Source organism: Taeniopygia guttata, chromosome 2 (assembly GCF_048771995.1).
Source record: "Taeniopygia guttata chromosome 2, bTaeGut7.mat, whole genome shotgun sequence".
NCBI lineage: Eukaryota > Metazoa > Chordata > Aves > Passeriformes > Estrildidae > Taeniopygia > Taeniopygia guttata.
In genome coordinates this window covers 15,337,262-15,354,478 of record NC_133026.1, presented here as the reverse complement: position 1 = coordinate 15,354,478, position 17,217 = coordinate 15,337,262, and the positions used below count along the sequence as shown (strand labels likewise).

The following is a 17,217-nucleotide window of genomic DNA, read 5'->3' as shown; positions in this document are numbered from 1 at the left end:
ATTACCAGGACAGTGCAGGTAGAAGAGGCAGAAGTTACAGGCACTGTTTTACCTTCTCCTGCAGGAATATCTTTGCTTGCACTTCCTCCAGCCATTTGTTTCAGAAAGTTTGCAGCATTGTCAGGTTGAAATGTGAGTGGGTTTATTCCAGCCTGCTTAAAGGGGGGGGATCATAAAGGACAGGTGGATTGAAAGGCAAGTTTCCTTGCTTCAAGGATATTCCAGGTGCTGTATTTTAATCACCAGAAACACAAGAATAGTGTCCTTGACAAAAAAAAAATTCCGCTTCTCAATTTCCCTTTCGGGAACTAGCAATTTAAGGCCACCTTCCATTTTATTAGGAGTATAAATCTATATTTCTCTGTCAAATGGATCTAGAATTTGTATTCTGAATTATATAAGGCTTTGTTTTAGCCCTGGGAATACCAGAAAACAGAACATGTCTGGAGCATTACTATTTTAAAACCACTTTATGAGTTTAGTGATAGGAATATTTTATTGGAATAAACTCCCCCATATGGGATCTTTCTCCCACAGACTTTGTTAGATATATACATGTAAATAATCACCTGTATCTGCGTATTTTATAGGAGATTCAATTCTACCTGCAGAAGCAGTGAGTGCTAGGAAGAAACTGCCTGATAAATATACTCCTTCCGACATCTTAATTTTTGTGTTGTATAACAGATCTGTGCTCCAGTCTGGTACTGAGTTTGAAATGTTTTTACATTGCTTCCAATAAAATGAGTATTTCTAGTAAGCATCCTTTTTTATATGATCTGATTTTCTTTTCCTTTGCTAATTATATTTTAAAAAGCAAGTTGCTATAAATTGCTCCACTATTTTAATATGCCTGTTGTGTTCCTGTAAACCTGCTAGAAAGTGTCAATGCTTTAAAGTCTTAAAACAGACTACAGAGACATCAGATATAGAAGTTAGATACCACAGAGTGTGCAGAAGCTCTTAACTTGAATTTCAGACTTAAGTGCACTACGGGTGAAATGCAGGAAACATTTTGATTGATGAAAAGTAACAATATCAGCTTCTCTTTGTGCAGCAGGGGTTTAAACTTGTTAGAACAGGCAAATTTTCTTCCCTGTCTCATTTTAAAAGTTAATTCTACCTCTCCCATGTTGTTTTGTCTTGATTGTGTTGCTAAATGGCATTTTTAGCAAAAATTTCCAGTAGGAAGGAGGATTGCATAGGACTATAGCGGTGTGCTTGCCATTTCTTCACTAAATTCTTTCTGTTTGATACTTTATATAGGGTAAAGGTAGGAGGAAACATAAAGCAGTTTTAATCTGTCTTTAACTGTGCCATGTTTACTTTCTTATACAGAAAAGAAAGATTACACTGTAACTGTTCATGGAACTCCCCAGAACTGTCTGGTAGAGGAAAATGAAAATGGTAGTGCACATTGCTCCTTCACAGTGAGTCCAGGTAGGCTCAGAGATGGTGGAGGTGGGCCATTTGTGACCATGACATTTAGACTGCTCACTGGAATCTTTTGCCAGTTTTCTGTCTGGAAAGTGTCTGTCTTGCACTTCATAAACCAGTATGAGCTGAGGTTTGTCTTGTCTCTATGTTGATGAAGTGGTTTGAAAGCTGTATATAGTTTAGTATATTTGTTTATGCAAAAGATGATTAAGAATGTGTGGAATTTGTGGTTTGTGGTTTTGGGTGTTTTGAAATGCAACATTGTAATTTTACTTTCTTAGAAAAGTTCATAAGATCAGGTATCTATGAAACCTTTAATAAAATGAACAGAGGAGAAAATTGCATGAACTTATTTAGTTTAAATTGCCATTATTTGAGTTCGTGTTTGCTCCCCAATGTGTTGGCTGTTGTGGATGGAAATTTCACTGTAATTTTTCAGGAGGCAAAAGCTGTGGAATAGTTTGCAGGAACAAGGTGGCTGAGATTATTCACTTTGCAAAGGCCTTGCAGTCTGCAGCTTGTTTTTCTTGCTGAATGCCAAAGTTTGTCTTCTGTTTCTGTAGGGGAACAAAGGAATTATTGTGCACAGTGGTCTCACCTTGTTAGTTCCCTGCTTTTGCTATATTCCCAGACAGACACTTGAGAGTTAATAGACACATTGGAAGGTCGTGATTTTTAATGAGCAAAACATGTCCTACTTGGAGTCTGCCTTAAGCAGATAAGAATGCACTGGGTAACTGGTGGTAAAAATGCATCTGATGTCACTGATTCACGTGGTGGTGTGTTGAAGGGAGTCTTTAAGTACAGAGGGTACAGCAATTATGCATTAACTCTTTGATTATTTATTTGGATTTAGTTGATGGAATGGTCTTTCTTTGCTCTAATGATGCCAGGTTTCAGAGTTAAAAAAAAAAAAAAAGTGAAGTCAGTTTTCAAAGACCCAGATTAAAATTACTTGGCTTTCCATGTCTCTCTTCATGTACACAAAAAAATCATCACAAGGAACTTGGGCATCAAGCATCATGTGTCCTAATATTTAAAGACAGAGACATTTCTAAAGCAACTTGAGCCTCCATCAGACCATTATGACGTAAGTGAGCAATTTCCTTACAGAACTGAGCTGTTTGACTCTAAAAAATGGCATGCTGTTACCAGTGTCTGTTACAAAGGGACTGCATTCAGGTGTCAATCCAGAGACTGTGTGCCAAAGTACTGTGAGAAGTAAATAATATTTCTGTGGAGTTAATGACTGCCAAATGTGCTCCTTGTGGCTTATACCTGTAAAACTCTTGGCAGTCAGCAAAGATGTGCAGAATTTCATTCTTGCTCTATTATATCAGCCTTAGATTTAGACAAAATTACTGTCTATTCCCTAAAATAAAACAAAGGTAGCACTGTCTCCCATCAGCTCTCTGTGGAAGGATGAAGGACTGTGGATCACTGTTTCAAAACAGTTGCACCAAATGATCTAGAGAATCTGCAAATCATATGTGCTTCACATGTGACTTTTTCAATCTTGCCCTTTCTGACAAGAAGCCCGGTTAAGTCTCAGAGACAGCTAGAATAACTCTTTAACTCTTAGAAAATAATTGTCCCAACTGTTTGTATTAGAGTGAAAAATGGACAGTATGTCAATGTCATTTTCCATTAAGTGGCAACTGGCCCTGAAAGCAAGGGGAAATCCTACTGAAAGAGCATTTCAGGCAGCTGTTGGCATTCCAGCGGTGTCTAGGGTTTGGTAAGGCTAACCCTGCAGCCACAAGTTAGGTCTGGGAGTTGAGACCTGGGCTCATTTGGCTTTGGTGTCAGTCATTGTAACACCTGCCTGCCTTCAGTTCCAATAAAAAAAAACATGCCAGATGTTTTAACACAGGCAGCTGGAGCTGAACAACCAACATAGTTACTCCAGCAGCAGTAGATTTCACTTTTTTATCTCTTCATCGTGAAGAGAAACACCTAATTTTTGTGGTGAGTAACGCTAACCTTGAATGATATATTTCTTATTGTAGTCAAACATCCAGAGTGTATAGTTCATTTGAAAAGCAGGCTCAAGGCTTTCATGTTGCTAATTCTAAGCAACTTGAAGCTGAGGCAAATAAAGCTTACTGCATGCCCCCCTGGAGTTAGTTTTTACTAACCTGTTTCAAACCAAAAACATACTCTTAACTCCTTGCATTGCACTCAGCAAAAGCTGTGAGTTGTACACAGTTGTACACTTTGAAAACACAGCTCAGCCCCCATCCTTTCATTCTGATTGGATAGTAAGAGTTGCCTTGGCAAATAAGGAAGCTTCACATTTTTAGATGAAGGTTGAGTTTTGAATGGTTAAAATTTATTTTATACCTGTAAAATTAACACAGGTCTTTAAAGGCTGCATTACAGATTTAAAAACCAAATTCTCAGGTTGAAGTGTCCTAATCTTCTTTAAATTCCATTACTTTAACTAAACTTTAAAAAATAACACAGAATATGTTTTGGTTATAGAGCTGTACATACTAAAATACTCTGTTTATCAGTACACAGGTATGTAAAGGTATGCTGCAAATGGAATTGTGATAGATACAGTTTCAACATTGTCAAAATGCTTTTTCAGTTTATATGTGGAATGATTGGAAACTGTGGCTCTGCAAAAAATCAACATTGCATATTCAGTCAACCAACTGTACTGAGAATGAACAAAACCATTAGAAGTTTTCTTGTGGTCAATCCTGCTTACATAAAAAACATCTAGAATTGTGTTTCAACTGACTAGAGTGGTTTTGTACCCAAACGCTTGTGGCAGAAACATCTGTTTACAAAAATTGTTTGTATTTGATGTGTGGACAACTTTTATTTTTTCTTTCATCTCTTGTTGACATTTCTAGAAAAGATAAGGGTTTTTTGGTTGATTTGGAACAATAAGGAACTGACCACATATGCTGATAAAGGTAAATTTTATTAAATAACATGTAAATCTACCCTTGACATCTGCCAAGGATTTTGGAGGCGTGGGGATCAGGCAGGTAGATACGTGTGTGTACACAGCTGTAAAGGGCAGACACAAATGTGTTGCTGCCCTGAGCATCTGCAAGGGGTGCAGTGAAGGGCCAGGCAGGCTCAGAGCTGGGGCCAGCAGGGTTGGAGTGTAGGAATCCATACCAAGCCTCCAGCAGGGCTCCTGATTGTTGTGTGCATCTGAAGAGTGACCTGTCCATGGAGATCTTGCAGTGGTGGGAATAGCATGTTTAAGATGTAGAAAACCTGGCTGGGTTAAGTTCTTTTAAAAAGTAGCCAAGAAATAGTTGTCTTGAAGTACATCACAGCTCAAAAGGACAGATTTGATGATTGCATGCTCATTTACAGCATAGTGTGCCAGATAAGAGATAATTGTTCAGATCAGAGGAACTCTGAGAGGACCTGAAATAGCTGTGAAGTTAATAAAAAGCTCCTGTGTATGCAAATTTCAGCATTTCTCTTCCGATCAGAGGCTGGAAGCCTTTGCTGTTGAGTCATTAGATGAAGTCACAACCCTTTATATGTAAGAGCTATGTTTAGGTGGGCAAAGGAAAATGATCCATCCTTGCACTTACACAGAGTGAGTCATAGAGGCCTAGATTTTCTGGTGTTAATCATGTTTCTGGCTAATTGGACTATGTATATTTGCTGGCTATATGGATTTGTAGGTATTAAGTCAAAGGAGAAAATATAGTATCAACACTTTTGTCCAACATTTTGTCCTCTGCATAAGTAATGTGTTCCAGACATATTAGTTAGGATTCATAGCAATTACTAATTGCAGGAAAAAAATCATAAAATCATCCATGAGACTTTGTGTTCTTTGTAGCTGCCCTGCTTTAAGCCAGAGAGGCTGAGAGTGTCCTTGCTATTCATTTGCTTGTAGACTGGTGCTTAGGGCTGTCTTGAAGTGGATTGAGGGTTTAGGTGGGTAGATTTCAAAATGAGATCTCATTTTTTGTTTAAGGCCAGGGTTACCAATTTTGTTCTTCTGACTTCTTTAGGCAGCTGATGATTTCAACTGGTGGATAGGAATAGTGGAAGTGGCAACCAATTTAGGAATCCTTCCCACTTGCCTTTCCATTCCCAGTTTGCTCTGGAACCACTCTCCAATAGCATGAGTTGAATACATGACCACACAGATCAGGAAACTGCTCTGAAGTGGTTTTTCCACTTCCTCTCAAGTCCTTTGGGTTGCTCAGACCTGCTCTCCATGGCTGTGTCAGTGTGGGTGCTGAATTAGCAGCAGAGGAAGAGTCAGGCTTTGAAAAGAGTGGCTCAGTGTGGGAGTGAGCATGTAGGACAGGTGAATAGGGAGTGCTGTGTTGGCTTGGGTTAGATGTCAAGAGAAGAGGTAAAAACTGGAGGGCCTGTTGATTTATTAAAAAATATGGATATTGATCTAGTATCGATATCCAACTGTGACGGACAAAAACTCTCTAACGGTTTAAAGTTAGAAAGTGTATGTTTATTTGACGCCGGGCAGCGTGCGGGATAGCTCCCAAATACACACCGCACCTTCCAGGTGATTACAGAGTCTTTTTATCCATACAAGTATTGAATACACAAAATACAAATACATATTCATCATTTTAGTACATCCCATTCCCCACTTCGTATGCTAATCACTCCAAAAGCTATTAAGCATGCACAGTTTGTCCCTTGAAATGGGTTGGTGCCCCTTTCATGGGGAGGGGTCCCAAAATGAGGAAATAAATGAAGTCTTCATCGTTCTGACCTTTCTACCTTTTCAATGCAAGTATGACAAATGAACTCTTGGTAGAACTCCCATTCCTTGTCTTCAATTGGTTTCAGAGCAGAGGAGGCCCACAATTGTCTTATGTTCCTAAAAGCTATTTGTCAGTTTCTATATTCTTCATTATAAACCCAGCTAACTAAACATTGTGCTGACAAGCAATCAATTATTAGTTAACTACTAACTCCTAACTTCATCAAGGCCTACTCATTTATTATTATTATTTTAATTAACTCTTGTAAGGCTTATTTCTCTTAGCTCCTCAAAATCTCTAAATGCCTTAAAGTTTACATTTCACTGTGAGCTCTGTGAGGTTCCTCATCAGGTGGGATGTCAACATTCAAATGTTTGTGATGTGAGGTGTATCATACTGTGCTCGTGTCAGCCTGCTTGCTTGATTTAGAGACTTAAGCAAATGTTGGTAAGACACGTAGGAAAATGTGTTTTGTGAGTGTTGGGCTAATGTTCTTATGCTAAAGAGAACTCCTCTTTTATTTTAAGACACTGTGTAAATTCTTGGACCAAGTCTACTGCTGTGTCTTCTAGGCCAGTATTGAAACTGCCCGTGATCTACTTGTCTCTGTGTAATACTTCTGGAATTGTCATGAGAACTTAAGTTTGAACAGTCTTCTACTTGAAATTACTTAATTCTGCACCTTTGATTTGAGATACATGTAAACTCTTTTCTTGAATGATCAAAGCCCATATGCTGCCTGTGCTGGCTTGTTTGGACTTAGGTATAAGTAAAATTGGGGCATAATTTTGAATTGCAACTATGAAAGAATTATATTTAGTATCACAAGTACTTTACAGCTTAGTTGAAGCCAGCACAGAAGTAGCACATTTGTAGTGAAATATTAAATGTACAAATATTTTTGATTGAAACCTAGGGCACAGTAATTGGGTAGAATTTTAGGAGTGACTTCAAGTGCCTGTGAGAAATTGAATGCAGACAATGAAATGTCATGACAGCACAACTCCATGGAAGTCAATTGTCAGGAAAGAAGTGACTCCACACATAATCCACTCAGCAAAAGCTTCAGATAAATCAAGGGCTGTTTGGTTCACTTTCTTGTACTTCCTGGCATCATGAGTGGCCTTCCACAGCAGGCCACTTGCTCCCTGGGCAAGACTTTGGTGAGACAGAGAGGAGAGAAGCAGGAGTTGAGAGAGATCAAGGATTAGGGGCCAGGCATTGAGATGGGAAGGTAGAGATACCTTCAAGGGAAGCACTTAAAGAATCGGGATAAGCTGAGTTAGAAGGGGCTTACAAGCATCATCGAGTCCAACTCCTGGCCCTGCACAGCACCATCCCCAAGAGTCACAAGAGGAGCTCTCTAATATTTTGGATCTCCTGTCTTGATTGGATAAATGAGCTAGTTTAAACAGGATCTTCAAACACCTCTGCTGGGAGCAGACAGGGTTGATATGCTGGGATAATAGTCTAAGATTTAATCTAAATATTGCATCATGGGATTACACCCGAGCATGACTTCACTTACATGACCTGTACCCTGACAATGCCTCATCCGGTACCTGGGTGTGTTTTACTCCTTATTTATATCTTTGCCTCAGTCTGTGAAACACAACCTGGTGCTCAACTTCGCAGTTAAGGAGTGGTTTCGGTTGAAGTGAGCTTCAGGCTGATTAACACCTCTGTATTTCTTCTCTCTTGTGACATGTAACAATTAGTTGAATTACCATGATGCCTTCTGGTGTCTATGTTGCTTCCATGAGCACAGATTTTTGTGTTAAGCACTTTCACCGTTACCCAGGGAGCAAAGCACAAGTGTGTCCCTTGCATGTTGCTAAACTGGTGGGCAAAACCTGACCATGAAAGCTGATGGAGCTGAGATGTGCCCTTCTGCCTGCAAAAGGATGCCTCACTGCATCTCCTGCTGTGCAGACATGTGTGGATCTTCCTCCACAGAGGAGCAATTTTGTCAGTTCACTGAAGGTTAAGTGTATTCAGTAGAGTTCAGTAAAAAACAATGTAGTTGGTGGTACTGTTCCCATGGCCATCAAGCTGTGCTCTCTGTGGGTGGTCCAGCAAGGCAGACAGGCTCAAAATGTTTGGAAATATGTACACAATTCAGGCCCCTGAAGCTGGCCAACATGGCTTTCTATCCTACAAGAGCATTGGGTGCCAAAAAAAATCGGGCATTCAGCTTTATCCAGCCCATCATGTTTTTCTTTGTAGCTAAAAGTCTTTCTTAAAACCACCTGCCAAGTGTTGTAGCTATTTAGCTTTAAGGGTTGACAGCTACCCAAACCTGATTTTATTGCAGGCTAGAGATTTAACTGGCAAGCCACTAAAAATAAATAAATAAAGGGTGCTGTAAGAGTTGTACAGGCCAGACTCAGTTTGGATTCTTTTCAGCTACTTTTAGAGTTTTAGCAAAGCTACAATCAAGCTTTTGGGTCAGATTCTTGAAGTAAATGATTTTAAACTTCTTTTGCTTTTTTCAAATAATCATACTAGTTTTAAAAAACCCCATTCTGCTTCTAAGGGAGATCCCATACAAGTGAGAGTTCCCCTTCCCCCTGCACCACAAAGGATCTCACCTGGTTAGGGCAAACAGGCAGCTTGTGATTTTGACAATAGGTCTTTGTGTTCTGAAGACATAGCGTAAATAATTCCCTCCCCAAAGGAGGTTAGGAAGCGAAAAAACAAATCCAAACAAGTTGGTTTCTCTGCAGAAGCCAAGCAGAAATAGTGTAATTCACCCACAGTGCTTGCTGTGCCCTGACCAGCGTCCAGGACTGCCTGCAGTGCAGAGCTTTCCCCCAGGCGCTGGTAGGAATTCTCAGCAGCCTTCCCAAACACCAGTCTGGCTAAAGCTGTGACCTGGGAGCCAGAGGAAGCATCAAGTGATGATGTTCTACAAAGCCATTTTATTTATGGTACTTCAGACTTTCTGGATTGGCCCATAGGCCATTGTATCAGTCACAATTTTAGCCTTTCCCTTTTTAAAATAGGATCATGATTGCATCCTTCAGGACTTCTGACCTTTTTTCTTCACTGTTTCAGTTGCTGACCTCTAATTTATCCTCCTTTTCCCTTCAGGGGTTCTATCCTTTTTATTACTTGTTATTGTTATTCTTTATTTACATTTCTCTTCTCTTTTTTTCTGCTGAATTGTCTACAGCTTTTCTTTGGAGATGCCTTTAAATATTGCATCTGCCAAATGGTGCTGTTGGAAGTTACTCTTCCAAATTTAGAACTTTTCATTGTTCAGTAAATATTTTGAGCAGAAACAGAAACCAGAAGCTTGGAATGCTCATCTATGACAGATCAAACCTCTTACCTTGTTTGTTCTGAATCAGTGGTGCTGAGGGGAAAATCACATAATTGCATAAATTGTTGTAAGGTAAGGCTTTACAATAACTTCAGAAAGTTCTAACTAAATTTGTTTTGTCAGGAAATGACAAAAGTAGTTCTGAGCTTTGCTGAGCTGCGTCTTTGCTGACAAAGGAGAAATACAGCTAAGGAATATGTAGGAGAAATGAAACTATTTGTCTTTCTAGTTTTGCTTTACAGTTTGCATAACTATTAGGAGGAAGCTTCTGGCTTAATATACACCTGGTTTAATGCATTAAATGTAGCCTTGAATTTTACATTCATTACAAGCTGTGCTCTAAATATTTGTTGTGCTATTCAGATTCATAAGAGCTTTTGATCTACCTGCACTGTGAACTTTTATTGAGCTCTCCTTTTAGAACTGGAGATGATTCGCATCTGGAGATGGTTGGGTCACGTGTCTGTGACATACAGTAATGTCCAAGCCATTGGCCTAAAACTTCAGCACTGTCACAATTTGGAAAACACAAAAAACTGTCAAATTACAGCTTGTGATACAGAAGAAATGTTTATGCCTCTTGGTAATGGACCAAAGTGTCACAAACTTTATTTAGCTGTTGCAGTGTGCCAGTTCCGACTGTGTTGTAGCACTTGCTGAAACAAGCTGACTGTGGGGAATAATTGCCTGTACACATCTGATAAACTCTGTGGTTTGGGCAACTGTTCTCTTACATAGGAGCAGCCTTTGGAGGGCTGGCTGTTGTGTGCTTGGCTTGTAATTGCAGTGGCATGTAGGAGGAGAGAAACAGGAGGAGATAAGGAAGAAACAGTTTTTGTAGCCTAGAACTGTGAAGAAGTGTCACGTCCACAGGAGGGATTAATAGGCACCCTGAGCAGCAGCACTAAAGGTCTGCTGTGCCACTTAATCTCTATGAATTCACCCAGATGGTTGGATCAGCTGTAGCCTTGGTGCATTTCCTGACTTGTAATAATTGTGGAAGAAGTGGCAGTAATAGAACCTCTTTGAGCACTGACATGCCATTGGGTTTTCATAAATCCCTGGAACTGTAATGCTGGCAAATGAATATTCATAAACCAGGCTATTAAAATTTTAAGAGAACCTTGAGGGGATGATGATGATGTCAGATTCTAGAGTTAATTATAGAGGTGGTAAAGTTCTTGGCTAACTAGGCTGACCATACTCTCACAATAGTTTTAACACAATACAACAGTCAGAGGCAGCCACAGTGTTGGATGTAGGTTCTCAGTCTCTTAATATATTCCTTGAACTGAAAGTCTAGCAGTGCAGGGAAAAGGAAGTATTTACATCCAGCTACTGTGGAAATAAATCAGCTTCTAGTGGTTGAGTTGCTGTTTGTCTTTTGAACTTATTTTTGTCACTGAATTGATTTCAGTTTCTGGCTTATTCACTTGTCATAAATTGCCCTGCAGGGTTGGGCTGCCCTGCTGTGGCAGCTCTCTTGAAAACTGCCAATTGTTATATGCAATCTGTAGTGTTCATGAGCCTTATTACAGGGAATACTAATACTTCACTGCCTTTACTGACTCAAGGCAGCAATCAGTTGCTACTGTGTTTTTTTGACAGCATTGATTAAAACTCTAGGAGAAATGCCAATCCCTCATATTTATGAGCTCACTTGGTTAGAGCAGGGTGCTAACAGCCATGGTTGTGGGTTCATACCCCATATGGGCCATCCAGAGCTGGACTCAATGATCCTTGTGCATTGTTTGCAACTCAGAACATTCTGTGATTCTTCCTATGGTATTGTAGTAGTGCAATGGGCAAAACTACTGAACACAATTATAGCTACCCTAAAATCAGGAGGTTAAAGCTCTAACCTGTGGGATCTTACTGAAATTAATGTTACTGTTCCACTTCTAATAATATTTCGTTTCTTAAATAGATAGGGTGAAAAGGAAGAACACATTACTGTGTTTCTCAGCTCAAAATTTGCCCCACAGGACCCTTTTAATAGCACAATCCATAGAAGGAAGAGGAAGAAAACAATTCTTGGAATTATTCTTTTTTTAGATGTTGTATAAAATTAAAATCTAAACAAAACTAGTTAATTTGATTTGGTCAAGAAACAACTGAAAAAAGCACTGCAAACATTGATGAAGCAGTTCTTAAATCCACAAGTAAAAGGCCTGAAAACAACTGTGACTCTCAAAATAGGTTAAATTGATTCTGAAGGTTTAGGATTATTTAGAAAAGCATTCCAACTTCCTTTGAAATTGCAATATTTCTTCTTAAGAGGCAACTCTTCAGCAGTCAGTAAATCTAATAGAGATGCTTTGTGACCATGAATATGAAAAAGTCTTACATTTTGAAATGTATTTCATCAGAAAAAATACTTCTAAGAGCTCTCATCAGTTCTGGGAGTGCAACAGGAAATTGGTAATGTCTAGTAAGATGTGATGCAATTTTGAGAGAAGGAAAATAATTTCTTAACCTCAGCTTTCAGCTGCCCCTGTTGTAGGGTGACTAAAGAGGCAGCTTCTGCTTTTGGGTATAAAACACAGACTGCCTTTTTGCAGAGGCCTTCAGAGTGCTCTGAGAGGAAAGCATATTTATCACTTGCCTGATCCTGCAGTTTGCATGATAAAGTAAGCATGAGGTCTTCCACACTGCTTTTCCTTCAAGAGGGACTTGTGCCACAGAAACTGGATCCTGCCCACCTTCTTCCTGCTTACTAATGATGCTTTAACAATGTGGCCTCTATACATGAGATCAGGTGAAAAAATAAAAATATACATCTGCAAGATGTATTTCATGATGGAAAACAAAGTTCAAGACTGTTGTGGATGAAAGGCTTTTGGATGTCCCATGCTGGCAGTCAGAGCTGTGCTGAGTGCATCCATGCAGGAGACAGGAAAGTTACTTATCACAGAGTAAGAACTGAACAGATGCCAAACCTTCATCACAAATCTGTCCACTGGAAAGAAAAACCATGTTAGTTGGAAAACTAGGCTTTTCCTTAGCAAAATAATATTTCAATAAGTATTTCCCCTTCTTTCTCCTATCAGCCATGCATCAGAGGATGGATATGAGTGGTTCCTATCATAGAAGCTAAATGTCTCTGTGAACACGGTGGTCTAGAGAGGTTGGAAGTGAGAGGCTGACTTAGTGTAGTGGTCCAAGTGAAGTGGAATTTTTTTCCTCAGTTCAGCAGCACTGAGCCAATGCTTCAGGAGTGTAGGGAAAAGCGCAAGCTAAAGGTTGTGCAGAGTGTGGACTTTAACTTCTGGAAGGAAAAGGTTTTTTCTGAAGAGGATGAAAGTACCTTTAAATAGATACCTCTTCTTTCTGTTTTGCTTTCATGCCTTTTTGTATGGCTCCTGTATCTGACCTTGGCAGTACTAGGGAGGAAGAAGGACGGGAAGAAAACCTGAATGGAGCTTGATGGAGTCTCTTTTTCCAAAAGAAAAAAGAAAAATTTCTGAAGATACATCAGCTTTTCTAGCTGAGATTTTTTTTCTTGGTGTGAGAGAAAGCAGAGTGGAGAAAGAAAATGCAGATCATGATCTTTCACTTGAGGTCAGGTTATTTCTTCAAATTCTTGGGGTCTGTTCTTCTCCCTTGGTCTCCTCTGCCTCTAATGTTCCCGAGGTCCTTGGGAGAGCAGAGTATCAGGAAGATGACTGGCCTCAAGTTTTGCTTCCATTTATTTTTGCCAAAGTGGTCAGTGGCTGTGTAAAAATAGTCTCTTCTCCCTGTCTGTGGGAAGAAGGGGGATGTGATCTCAAGGAGCCATCTTGCAGGTACTGCTGGGAACAGCCAAGTGCCAGCACCAGTGTGGGAGCTGTCCCGAATCCCTGCGTTTTGGTACACTGATGGTGTGCAGTTTGAGTTTTACATCGAGTCCTTTGGCAGCACTTCAGCCAGCTCCTGTCCCCTGTCCCCCTACCTGTCATGGCCAGTCCTGCCTGTGCCTTGCGTGTCTGTGGCTCTGGTGTGGAGCTGGTGCTCGTGCTCCAGAGCAGGTACCCTGCAGCACTGTGCTCCAGGCAGTACGTGTCCCAGGAGTGCAGCTGGGGCAGCCTCATCCTTGCAGGATTTGTATGGATCTCTGGTCTTCCCCTCTTTCCTTTAATGATTAATAAGCGATTACAAAGGGGTTTTCGTTTGTTTGCTTTTTCAAACTGTAAACTCCACACTTGTTGTTTTTTGGTTTTGTTTTTTTTTTTTTTTTTTTTTTTTGGTTCCAGGAGCACATGGCTGTATTGATTGTGCAGAGCTGCCTGTCATTTTGCCAAGTTGTTGTTAGCTTGCCTGTGGCCAGGCAGCATCTCTGAAAAAGCCCTGCCTTGCCTGCTCCCGCATTGTTCCCAAATAAAGGCATGTCTGAAACCGGAGTTAAGCCTCCAACTGCCGGACCTTAAAGAAAGGACTTTTTACCCATGGATTGAAAAGAAGTGATTTTTCTGCAACAAAATGCTCCTTTCCCACCCCCTTCCTTTTCTCAAATTAGGCAAAAAAGTTGCTTTAAAATTTCAATCACGCAAACTGTGTGTTATAAACTCATTCCCTCTAGCAGAGAGTTAGGGAACCTAACCATCAGGCCAGGAGTCACCTCAAACTTACTAAAATGTCCAGTCTATATATTTTGTTATACATTTAGAGCAGCTTCAACAGAAAATGCTCATGTTCCTGGCAACCATTTAAAAGTGATCCTTTCCTCATCTATGCGGGGAGTGGGCAAGGTGAATGACTACCTGCAATGCAAGGGAGTAGTTTGAGTGACTTTGGTTTTTTTATTATTTCTTAAGCCAGCAGTACTTTTTATCATGGTTTAATACAAGTTTGAGGTGGCATAATAGTGTTTAGCTGTGTATGATCTAAGGACATAGCTAACATGAGGTTGTTAGGAAGAGGTAATTTATTAGACCAGCTGATATGGGAGGAAAAAATGAGCCAAGCTTGCAGGCACACGAGCACTTCATCAGGTCTGAAATAGAAGCAGCAGATTTCAAGGTTAAACAGAAGTTATGAAAAACTGCTCTGATTAATCAGACATGCACTGAACTGCCAAAGAGGAGCTAGCTGGTATGATCTTCCTTCAGGGGAGGAGGGAGGGTAGGAAGATGATTGTTGTACTGTAGAAAGAGATAAAGACTTCACAGCATGTTAAACAGGGGGAGGCTATAAAACCAGTACCTGATGAGCCCATGACTGTTCTTTGTATCTTGGGGATGGGAAATTTTAGGTTTTTGTCCTCTCTTTGTAAGGTTTTGGTTTTGTAGGATTTTTGAGAATCATGATTGCCGTATTTGTAGACAAATAGTTGGTTTTATCTAAAGGAACTTTATCAGACAAATTTAGTTTCAGGCATTCTTTGTCAACTGGTTGCCATCCTTACCCTGCACTGCTGACTTAAGTAGTTACTTAACACCAAGTTCATATTTGTAGAGATAATGGCTGAAAGAAAAAAAAAAAAACAAACACAATGAAACCTCTATTGTTTATTGTGTTTTTTAAGCACAAAGTATTTACTTCTAAAATCTGATTGAATCTATTCTAACAAAAAGTCCTGAATGCTAGTGGGCTTTTAAAATATCTGTTCTTTTACTCAAGCAGAAGCCAAATTCAGAGTTGAAATGTTTAAAAAAATAGGTTTCAAGGCTTTGTAGAATAACATATGCTTTACTTGTGCTGCTATCAGAGTTGGCAATGTGCTGTTTCTAAGATTTGAATTAGGTTATCTTATCAATGTGATTTCAATACAGATGCGATGATGCACTCACTGTCAGTATGTATTGGACTGTGGACTGTACATTGTGGAGGGCAGAGGAGAACTACTTGATACTCTTTAGAAAAAGCTTTTCAATATTTTTCTGTACTGCTGTATCCTAAATTGATAAATATTATAATTAAAGCAATGACAGATTAAATATGTTCAAGTAGAAGTCACAGTTTTCTCTCTTGCTCATCTGACTTCTTAGTTATGTTTAATGGGCTGTCTGTACAAATGCTCTCTAAATTAACCTCTGTGCGTATTTTAAAGTTATAGTATCTGCCTTTGTCATGCAAGATTGACTTTCACTATCAGTTATGATGGTCAAAACGATTGATGCTGCTGTAGTGGTCAGGAGTCCCAGGAATCAGCCTGTTCATTTTTCTGAGTCCCACTGCTGTATGTTAGGAGGGCAGAGCTGTTTACTCAGCTGTGTCCCGTTTGTACAGCAGGGGCTGGATAGGTAACCCTGGAATTTAACCCAAGCCCTGGGTAGGTGGAGAAGGTCAGAAAAGCTTAATCTAATTCAGATAAATTACTTGCCAGGAAAGGGTATAGCTATACTAGCATTTGTCTTTCTCTGCCAGAAGACAGCTTCCTCCAACCTGCTGAACCAACAATCTGAAAAATGTGGTCAGGTATTGGGAGCAGTTACACAGCAACTGGGAGAGACTGCAGCATCTTCCATGATCCTTGATGTTGTAGGATATGGCATAGCTATATCCTGGCATAGCTATGCCTTAGCTTAATTGAAGGTAGTTTTATGGAAACTTTTAAAGATTAAAGTATGTTAAGATATCCCTTCCATGCGGTACTTGAGTCACAGAACTCTTTGATCACCTGGCTAACATTGGCTAGCTAAGGTTTTTGTAGTTTGCTCTCAAATTGTCAAGAATTTAGCTGTAATTAGCTGTGAATGCTCTCCACCACTACCACTTTAGCAGTATTGTCAGTCCTTAGTAACTTGTCTTATGAGTTTCAGGAAATATCCTGAACACCTACACTGGACAGGAGATCACCCTTAGACTGAAGGGATTGGTGGTTCTGATATGGCCTCTCTGTAGCAAGTTCATAGGGAAGAAAATATTAGAAGCTAAAACTAATATATTAATACTAGACCAAAAAGGAGTAGCAGTATTAGACTGATATGTGGTGTGGAAGAAGTTGCAGAAAAGCTGTAATCTAACTGGAGCTTAATGGAGTGTGATGGCTCAGTTCTAACAGATAAGGGCTTTGTATATTGGCTGCATGTGTGTAAGTAGCTTTTATTTATGGCAGAAGCAGCCAGAATGCTCTGTAAAGTTGAAATATGAGTATTTATAGGACTTCATCCTGATTAATTAATAATACTTGGGCTTGGAAAGAGACAGAATTAGCTGGCATAACTCTTGATGGGATTAAAAATGGGAAAGGGAAAAAAGTTAATTGCAGCAATTTCAGTCAACAGAAATGAGTTAACTGTATATTCTTCCAATTCAATTGAAGCCCAGATCTGTTCTGAGATATTTTTTCCAACTCCTATCTCTTCATGAGGGTAACTGAAATGAAGCAAAAGGCCTGCTGCAGTCTCCAAATTTAAAAACTGAAAAATTCTGTACAGAGCCCTCATTTGTTTGTTTTTCTCATGATAGAGGATATTAAAGAGGAAAAAAGAATCAACAAACAGAAGCACTTAAACCCTGTATATAAGAAAATAAAAATACAATGTTAGTTTTATTTTTGTGTAGTGAGGGATAAATTTGTTACAATATTTAACAATGTTTGCTATTGGATGTTCTCATTAAGGTATTTTCCACAAAGTAGTGATCCTGGAACACAGTCATTTGCTTCATCCAAAAAGAAACATAACTTACAGTATGACTTCCACAGAGAAACAACTTTTGAAATGAAACATGAGAGCAGTCCACACTAAATGTAGATTTCTGGCATTCCTAGAGCTGATTCACCTTGGCATCCCTCCGTTTACTCCTTTT

At 39.6% G+C, this 17,217-nt stretch overlaps 1 protein-coding gene across 23 annotated transcripts in view; it reads left to right on the top strand.

Moving 5' to 3' along the window:
• The window catches only part of SVIL (supervillin), a 134,781-nt gene that overhangs the window by 36,899 nt on the left and 80,665 nt on the right, over positions 1–17,217 (top strand). For 15 of the 23 annotated variants that reach the window (XR_012054462.1, XM_072925387.1, XM_072925399.1 and 12 more), the window contains exon 2: positions 1,339–1,440. The exons of the other annotated variants lie outside the window; for them this stretch is intronic. Coding sequence is in view for 13 of the 15 variants with exons in the window: in XM_072925387.1 (XP_072781488.1) it covers positions 1,339–1,440 (102 nt within the window). In the remaining 2 variants the exon portion in view is untranslated. The remainder of the gene's footprint in view (positions 1–1,338; positions 1,441–17,217) is intronic. 23 annotated transcript variants of the gene reach the window in all.